Raw genomic sequence first — 9,897 nt, 5'->3', positions numbered from 1 at the left:
GAATCTCTGGTAGATTCCAACTTCCTTTGTCCAGGGCAACTGCTCAGCAGAGATGTCAGGATCGAGGTACTACTGAGGACTGGCCCTGTTAGCACCTGCCTGTAGCTTCATCAGATGTGATTGCCTACCTGTTGTGGGACCCACAGACATGTGGGGAGGATGGCCCCTCCTGGCAAGGTCCCCAAGCCTCCAGGACTGTACCTGTCCCTTCCACCTTCCTGTCCCTTCCTCAGCGCCTGAGCTTGCCAGTCCCTGGAAAACTACCTGAGAACTCAACAACAGTGGCCGGAACCCTTGGAATAACACTGCAGGTGAAAGCATGTTCCTTCCCGGGGGCTCCCGGTGGGCTCTCAGGGAGACTCGTGGGAGAGGCCAGGATGCTGTGGAAAGGCAGCAGGGATGCAGACAAAGGGCAGTGATGTGGCCTCCAGGAAGAGGACGCCATAGGGCCTCCGGGAAGTGAGATCCTGGAGAGCTGACTGCTGCATGCACGGGGAGCTGCATTGACTCACTCACGTGAAGACTGAAGGAACCGGCTTTGGAAGAGACCCAGCTGGGTGGCCTGGGAGAGTTCTTCAGTCTCGCTGACTGTCCTTGGTGATGTGGAAGGAATGTCACCTGCACTACCGTGGGTACAGAGCACGCAGACTATCTGCCTGGCACCATGCTTGGCATCAGTACAGCATCCGTCACCAGCAGCCTTAGATGTCACTGTTGGGTTGGTGACTGCAATGGCTGTTACCTCTCCCGTCCCTTGCTGCTTCCCTGGGCCTAGGGCAGGTGCTTTGGACCAGCACCAGCCAAGAGTCAGAAAGAGAGAGACAGAGAGAGAGAGAGAGAAAGATAGGAGAGAGAGAGAATCTTCAGGCTACAACTCTGAAATAAGTCACAAGGAAGAGGCCAAGAGTAACAGGAGAAAGATGGCCCTGTGGTTAGGACATTGGCTAGAATGCCTGGGTTCAAGTTCCAGCTCTGGCTCCTGATTCCAGCGTCCCCTGTTAAAGCAGACCCTGGGTGATGGCTCAAGTAATTGGGTTTCTGCCACCCAAGTGAAAGGCCAGATGGAATTCTTCGCTCTTGACTTCAGCTTGGTTCAGTAATCTAGGCCACTGTATTTATTCGGGGGGATAAACCAGAAGATGAGAGCTCTCTCTCTCTCAGTTTAAAAAAATAGTATCAACAGGTAATCAATAGAAGAATTACTTTATGACATTTTACATTATTATTTTATTTCTGAAAAGCAACAAGACAACGATAGTGAGAGATCTTTCATACACTGGTTCATTCTCCAAATGGCTGCAAAAAGGCCAGAGCTGAGCTGAAGCAGGAGTCTTGGTCTCCATCAGGGTCTCCATGTGGGTGGCAGAAGTCCCAGCACTGTAGCCATCATTTGCTGCCTCCTGCACCAGCTGGACACTGGACCGGACTCACAAGACAGGCTTCTCTAGTGGCCACTTCACCCTCTGCACTGTGTTGTCATATTCAACAGTCACATGGAGCTCACAGGGGGCGTGACTGACAGCCCAAGTCAAGCAGGGCTGGGAGTCAAGTGTCCCAGAGGCAGCAGGAGGGATCTGAGCTTTGAAGACACAGTGTTTTTTTTTTTTTTTTAAGATTTATTTGTTCTTACTGGAAAGTCAGATATACAGAGAGGAGAGGAGACAGAAAGCAAGATCTTCTGTCTGCTGATTCACTCCCCAAGTGGCTGCAATGGCCAGAACTGAGCTGATCCAAAGCTAGGAGCCAGGAGCTTCTGCTGGGTCTCCCATGCAGATGCAGGGTCACAAGGCTTTGGGCCATGCTTTATTACTTTCCCAGGCCACCAGCAGGAAGCTGGATGGGAAGTGGGGAAGCCAGGACACAAACCAGCGCCCACATGGGATCCCAGTGTGTGCAAGGTGAACTTTAGCCACTAGGCACAAGTTTTAGAAGACACAAGAATTCCTTCCCCAGGAGACCAACAACTTCTGTTGCAGAACTCTCCTGCACGGATTGAAGGGAAGAAGAAGTGAGACAAATCACTAAGAAAATAAATGATTTCTTTTTCTTTACACCCATGGCAGGTTAGTAATAACACACAGTCACACAAAACTTGCCTATCTTGACAGAAAGCATATTATTTATTTATATAAATAATAATAACACCCCAGCCCTAACTTGGAGTCCAAACAGGACATGGATATAGAAGGGGATGGGGTCATGCAGAGTCACTGCTGGGGGAACTGTCCGGCAGAATGTCAGGACGGGAGAGTTGGGGTGCCCTGTGCCGGCTCCTGAACTCCCCCACATTCAGGGCTGAGTGTATGAACTGGGCCATCCAACGTGAAGGTTGAAGCTTGAGGGGAATGTCCAGAAATGGAAGGACACAGGAAGAAAACCGTTTTATCCTCTACCTTTCAAAGAAAAGCCCTACAACCTCAACAATGAGACTCTGGAGTGCTACGAAGAAAGCCAAGCAACTGATAAAAATGTCCTGGCTGCAGACTCTTCAGGAAAGGCTGGACAACAGTTAGGCACTAGCTTTGAGGTCAGGACTGCTGGAAACAGGACCCTGAAGGTTGAGAAGTACCTGGTCCTCATGTAACCAAACGTGATGTGGACGGATGCCACTCTCTGAGAGTGGAAACTGGTTTCGATGCCCAGAGTTGGGGGCAGCAAAACCAGAAGGAAAATTTTAAAGCCACATTTTCCATTTCACTCTCTGTCCAAAGTTAGGCCACCCGGATGAGGAATATGAGTGAGTCGGATATCATGTACCAGTGGACTTCAGAAAGCTCGTGGACAAGGAAAATGAAAATGTGCTGTATAAATGTCTGAAATGCGTGCAAAGTTCTTTTTTCATCATGTGCTTTCCCATGAACTTTTTGAAGATCCATTCTGTATGTAAATTCACTCTGAACATCATTACCTTAAATGACCAGGGAAAGACGACGAAATGAAATTCAAGTGTCAAGTTCCAAATGGAGCAACTGATCCATTCCTGGTTGCTTCCTTCTCCTTTTACATGATGGAAAAAACACGCAGGGAAAGGGCCGCTGACCAAGCTGGCTTCCCTCCAGCCAGGGCTGGAAGCAAACAGGTGCTGTTCTGGGTGCTCAATGGGGTCTCCATAAGCGACTGAGAGCCCAACACCGCAGCACTGGCTCCCTGCTTGTGGAAGACACACTGGTCCCTCAGAAACAAACTCTCTGACCTCTGGCACAGTAGTAAAAGATATGGAAAACCTACGATGATTCATCACTTTCTTGAACCTTCCTGGTCGGTTCAGAATGACCTGACCATTTGTGTAAACACATTTCCTTCAACTCCTATAGAGGCAAGATACGGAGTTTTTTTCATCCAATTGTTTACTTTAAAAATAAGATTTGATTTATTTGGAAGGCAGAGTGGCAGAGACAGAAGGAGAGACAGAAGCAGAGATCATCACTTGCTAGTTCACTCCCCAAATGGTCACAACAGCTAGGGCTGGGCCAAGCTGCAGAACTTCATCCAGGTCTCCCACATGGAGGGCAAGCCATCTTGTGTGGAATTCTCAGGCCATTAGCAGAAAGTTGGATCAGAAACATAGCAGTTGGGACCCAAACTGGTGCTCCAAGATGGGATGCTGGCACACCAAAGGGCAGCTTAACTTGCTGCACCACAATACTAGTCTCCTTCCAATTTAATCTGCTCGTAAAAATTACACTTTATTGTTTAATGATTTGAAACCTTCTCTCAGATATCAGGGAATTAAACGATCCAGGTTTTAAGGAATATAAACACAAATGCGCCTTGTGAATGTGCATATGTATAGAAGCATTGTTTCTATGACCTGTTTGTGGAGGCTATTCATCAGTGCTTATGACCCTGTTACTCCTGATGATCATTTAGTACTCACTTAGCCAAACGGGTGAAAAACAGCATGCAGAATGAAACACACATTTACAAAAAAATCCTGCCAGTTTCCCAAAACCAAGAGGAGTCTGCAAGCAGGAAATAAGTGGCAAGATCAATCACAACAAGGCCATCTCTCACTGCAGGTTAAATGTACAGTGTCCTTGCTGGCTTCTTCCATGGCCTAGAATTCCCAGCCCCCTCCATGGATGCCCCAAAGCAGCCCTCATGAGCAGCCTGCTCTGTGCCCACATATGCAGGTGTGGGGCTTTGGGCAAGCCAGGGTGAGAGCAAACAAAGCATGGTCCCAGAGGAAACTCCCAGGAGTGAAGACACAAACCAGAAAGGACACAGAAAAATGCACCTTGGGCTACAGCCTTCTCGGTGGGCAGGGGCAGGGTGGGGTTTGGTGGGGAGAAACAGGCTGATCAGACAGGGCCAAGTGGAATGATCACGCTGCGACCCTCACTTTCCTGTTTCTGCAGATTCATGCGCAGCCAGGTGAAAGTGGGGACTCCACATAGGAGACCCCCAGAAGTTCTTATGAGATGGATCGCCACACCCAGCTCCACCAGGGCACAAGGAGGCAGCAGGCTCTGCTTTTTCTGATGGCCACAGCAGGGGGCTCCAGGGCCCAGGCACATGGGCTCCTGCTGGCATGGCTGTTTGTCCTCTCTAGCAGCTCTTCTTCTCGGAGAAAATCAGCAGGGCCTCTCCAAGTGCTGTGAGCAGGAGGCTGCAAATGACAACAAGATGTCAGCCTGTGCACTCGGAGCATTTCCCATGCTGTCCCGCACCCAGAAACACCAGCAAGACCAAGATGCCTGCCTGCTACCCAGCTAACCCAGAGCCTGTCGCCAGGGGCAGACTTCAGTGAGGGTGTGGGAGCTGAGCTCTGAGACCATACTCAGGGAAACAGATGACATGTTCATTCATTCTGGCCTAGTGGAGGCAACTGGTCTCTGGAGGAGACATGGGGGGGAGGGGACGTTTCCACAAGGTGTGTGGAAAATGGGATTGTGAATTTTCCATGTATTGCTTTGCTTGTTAATTATTTGAGAGGTAGAGAGAAAGCTCATCTACTGATTTACTCCTCAAATGTCTACAATGGCCAGGACTGAGATCAGGCCAAAGCTGAAAGAAGGGAACTCATTCCAGGTCTCCCATGCAAGTGGCAGGGACCCAAGTGCTTGGGCCTTCACCTGCTGCCTGCCGGGGTGGTCATCTGTAGGAAGTCGGATCAGGAGCAGAGCTAGCATTCAAACCCAGATACCCTGAGCTTGGACACAGGCACCTGACCTGGTGTCTTCCCCACCGGGCCCAACACCCAGGCCTACGTAGGCTTTCTCAGGTACTCTGGTACCTAGGCTGAAGAAGTTGACGGATACAAAATCACACAGGTATCTGGATTCTCGCCAATGTTAAGGCTGAAGGTCTCTGGACCTTTTGATTTCATTTAGAGACCAACAGGACATTTGTAGGTGAAAATACTAATGGGGGAGTGTGAATTCCCACCAGCACAGAAGCAAACATGGTCAGGGATTTAAAAATGAGAAAGTCGTGGAAGGACGGGAGACAGTGAGCCAAAGGGAGGGATGAATATTTTATCAAGCCTAAAACAGGACACGGCCCAAGGTCTCTCCTATTTTAAACTCGGCTGTGTCTGGTGTCAGTCTGGGCTCCAGTCCTCCTGGGCCATCCTGAGGGATGAGGATGGTGGCTCCAAGAGGAGGAACTGCTCTGACAACTCACACCCTCTTCTCCAGTCTCCCTTGCCCAGCCAACTTTCTGTTCCTTCAACACACTCATATCCAACACATGTAAATTCAGGCTGAGGTGCCTCTGCACTTCATTTTTTATTTTTAAATATTTATTTACTTTCATTAGAAAGTCAGATTTACAGAGAGGAGAAACAGAGAGAAAGATCTTCCATCTGCTGGTTCACTCCTCAAGTGGCTGCAACAGCCAGAACTGAGCTGATCTGAAGCTAGGACCCAGGAGCCTCTTCCAGATCTCCCACATGGGTGCAGGGTCCCAAGGCTTTGGGGTCATCTTCTACTGCTTTCCCAGGCCACCAGCAGGGAGCTGAATGCGAAGCAGAGCAGACAGGACACAAACTAGCACCCATATGGGATCCTGGCGTGTGCAAGGCAAGGATTTAGCCACTGAGCCACCATGCCAGGCCCTGCCTCTGCACTTCAAACATGTGTTTCGGTGCTGGATGGAGAACACACAAGCAGGCAGTTTCTGTTCCTCTCTCAGTAAATGGCGTCACCAAGGTAGGTGACTCTGATGTCAGGGGTAACTTGTACCACCCTCTGCTCTTAGTGTAAGAGTAATCAACTGTGTGTGAAAACATCAACACAGTCTGCTTTAGAATGAGGCAGACTTGAGTTCAGGTTCAATCTCAGACCTTCCCTGTGTGTTACTCAGGCCTCACTCTCCTGCTCTGGTGCCACGGGGACGATCACATTCAACAGCATCCATGAGGCTTAGAAACACCGTACCTGTAGCAATCCATCTCAGTGCCTGGCCAATAAATAAACCATCAACAAAACTGGATCATTTCCTAGCTGACTCTGTCCACTCATGGATGATGCTCAGGGCTGGCCAGCTACCCATGCATGGCAAAGTCCCACTGTGCAAACTCTGCCCACAGCTGAGTAGCCCCATCCGCTGCAGTCAGCAAGTCCCTCTGAGCACCTGCTGTGCAGAGGGGAGTGCTGGTGTTGACCCTGGGGACGGACAGGAATGTGGCTGGCCTCACAGCTGCTCTTGTAACTCTGCTTCCAAACTTGAGTCCCACTTGGACTTAGGCCAGATCTGTTGCTTCATCGCCCCAGAGCCTGGGACAATCTCCCCAACTCCTCACAATCTTCCCCTCACTGGTGATGAAAGGCCCCAGCCAAGCTGCTGGGGCGAGTTGCTGGGGGAGAGGAGTTGAGCTGTCCCCCAAACAAGCTAGCAACTGAGATGAGGGAGGGAGATGCGTGCTGAGTATCTTCCCATTCCTAGCAAATTACACTATGAATCACTGTAAGTTCACGAATTCCATTCAATTCACAAGGATGTTGCTGAAATTGGTGTCTGTCCTATAAACCAAATACATTCCCAAGGACTTAGCTGGACAGAATTGACACACAGATCTTCGCTTCTGTGAAAAGCTGCTCAGGCTCTGAAGGGTGCCTGCCATTCCCCAGCACAGCCCGTGTGCGAGGCCTGGGCCTGCTCTTCTGGCTCATGCCCAAGTGGCTGAAGGCTTCATGGCCTCTTTGAGAAGGGGAAATCATTTTCTACAATGGGCCTCTTCCTTTTTCTTTTTTTTTTTTTTTTTCTGATTTCTTCCTAAGGTTTATGTATTAATTTATTTGGAAGGCAGTGTTACAGAGAGAGATCTTCCATCTACTGGTTCACTTCCCAAATGGCCATAACAGGTAAGGATAGGCCTGGCTGAACCAGAAGCTAGGAGCTTCTTCCAGGTCTCCCATGTGGGTGGATACAGGGGCCAAATACTTAGGCTGTCTTACTGTTTTCCCAGGCACATTAAAAGGGAGCTGGGTTTTTTGGTTTAACTTCATACCTGTTGTTGACTTTGCTTTGTGGCTTCTCATTTAAGGGACTCTATAGTGACGGCGTAATAGAGACTATCATATCCAGATGTGAAGATATAATAAATTATCATTCCCACTTTCAAATCAAAGATGGACTCCCAAAGAAACTGTTGGACATATCTAGACAATGGGATGCTGGACTGTCTGACATTGTGTCAGCAACGTCAGGGTACACTTAAATAACAGACTGATGGACTTAGGAGTACTTACGAAGGATTATACTATTGTAATAATACGTGGAAAATTAGTTGGGAAGTGGGAATTTTTTTTGCGGCGAATCCCAGGCCCTATGGAATTGTACCATAAAATTCAAAATAAAAAAATGTAAAATAAACAAACACTAAAGCGGTAGAGCTGGATCAAAAGTGGAGCGGCTGGCATTGGGATGCCAGAGTTGCAGGTGGTGGTGACTTGATGTGCTACGTCACAATGCCGGCCCCTGGACTCTTCCTTTTAAGTACAATGCTGCTCCCTCCAGGGTCCCTAATGCAGTGGCTTCCAGTCACGCCTTTGGCCAGGTGCAGAGCCGTGGCCATCGGACAGCTGGGCAGCACGGAGCTCTGTGTTTCAAAAGCGTTGTTTCTGGGAGTGAAACAGGCCTCTCAGTCATTTCACATACTTGCCACTGATCCTCTTAATCACCAGTAAGAAAACCAGGGGAGTGGCTGGCCCTGAGCCACTTCCACTCCCATAGCCTTAGAACAATGCTAGAGTTAATAACCTTGCATTTCATCTTTTTGACTGAGTGGTTTTACTAAACACCAAAACAGCTTTGGGAATGCCAAAATGAAAACAAACCTTGATTCAGTTTATGGTTACATGAGCCAGGGAGGGGAGCTCTGGGGTTTTTGTGTTTTTGTTTTTGTTTTTTTAACAGCAGGAGAGAGCCTGACACAAGGTCTGGGACTCCTAATGGCATTACAACTATTTAAACCAAGGCTGGACTGAACTGTTGGCAAATCGCGTAATCCCGTCACTCCCAAAACAAACACATTTCATGTAACAAAGGCATAAACATCAGATTGCAGGTGACTGCACACCCAGAGCCATCCATCATTCCCTTCTCCTCAATGGATTTATTTTCAGTGTCTCTACAGCCCTTCCTGTCTCTTGGGAGGAGACCAAAGACCCTGGCTCAAAGTGACATGTATTATTCTGGCTATTCAGTGGATTCCTAGTGAGCCCACTAGACCGAAAAGAAGACCAAATCCTTTCCCTGGCTGCAGGCCCAACATCTGACGCAGCACCCAGCAAGCATGTATTCAATGGATGATTGAATCATGGCCATTGTTTCGCTACCTCCCACCCTTATTTCAAACTATTTTTAGCTTTCTTCTTTCTTCTTCCTCAAAATTTGTCAATATTCTTGGTCCCTGGGGCCTTGCTGATGGACAGCTCATAATTTGATAGATTATGATAAAATGTAAAAAGGCATATGGGCATTGGTCCATGTCCCAGCTGTTCCACTTCCCACCCAGCTCCCTGCTGGTGGCCTAGGAAAGCAATAGAAGATGGCCCCAAAGCCTTGAGACCCTGCACCCATGTGGGAGACCCAGAAGAAGCTCCTGGCTCCTGGCTTCAGATCAGCTCAGCTCTGGCTTTTGCAGCCACTTGAGGAGTGAACCAGGAGATAGAAGATCTTTCTCTCTCTCTGCTTCTCTCCACAAATCTGCTTTTTCAATAAAAAAAAAAATTTATTTTTTTTTAAGATTTATTTTTGTTGGAAGTGCAATGGCTAGAACTCAGTCGATCCAAAGCCAGGAGCCAGGAGCTGCATCTGGGTATCTCCCTTGGGCCCAGGGACCCACGCACTTGGGCCATCTTCTGCAGCCTTCCCAGGTCATTAGCAGGGAGCTAGATCAGCAATGGAATAGCTAGATTAAACCTGGTACCCACTTGGGTACCGCAGTACCTTAGGCAGGAGCTTAGACAAGGTGTCAGCCCAGCGTTTGGGTTTCTAAGTGTTCCTGGGTAGTGGACTGGGGAGGCTGGCCCCTCTGTTTTAGCAGCAAGCCTCAGTGCCAAACATAAAAATATATGCTTGCAATGGGGGAATCTCAACTGAACTTGAACTGTGGTTATGCAACAAGGTGGAGGAATCCACCATGGTGGGAGGGTTTGGGGAGGGGTGGGGAGAATCCAAGTATCTATGAAACTGTGTTACATAATACAATGTAATTAATGAATTAAAAATAAAAAAAAATGAAGGGATAGAAACTGAATTTCCTCCTGGAGCTGCTCACAGCCTGGTGGGCAGGAGGGACCCCAGGTGGCAGGTTCTCGTAGCACAGGACACAGGGACGCTGGGAGGGAACACAGAGCACTTGACATTTGATTATCTAAATCTCCAATTGCAAGGTGAGCAAATGCCTTAAGATCTTGCTGAAATGTCACACTGCATTATTTTCACTTG

At 48.5% G+C, this 9,897-nt stretch overlaps 1 protein-coding gene across 2 annotated transcripts in view; it reads right to left on the bottom strand.

Annotated features, from left to right (window-relative positions):
- Positions 1-4,488: 4,488 nt before the first annotated feature.
- The window catches only part of TMEM241 (transmembrane protein 241), a 109,538-nt gene continuing 104,129 nt past the window's right edge, over positions 4,489-9,897 (bottom strand). For both annotated transcript variants that reach the window (XM_004579708.2, XM_058677091.1), the window contains one exon: positions 4,489-4,609. In XM_004579708.2, the coding sequence (XP_004579765.2) occupies positions 4,549-4,609 (61 nt within the window). In that variant the 3' untranslated portion in view covers positions 4,489-4,548. The remainder of the gene's footprint in view (positions 4,610-9,897) is intronic.

Source organism: Ochotona princeps, chromosome 18, assembly GCF_030435755.1.
Source record: "Ochotona princeps isolate mOchPri1 chromosome 18, mOchPri1.hap1, whole genome shotgun sequence".
NCBI lineage: Eukaryota > Metazoa > Chordata > Mammalia > Lagomorpha > Ochotonidae > Ochotona > Ochotona princeps.
Note: the sequence above shows the minus strand (reverse complement) of the source record. Positions and strands in the feature narration are given on the sequence as shown.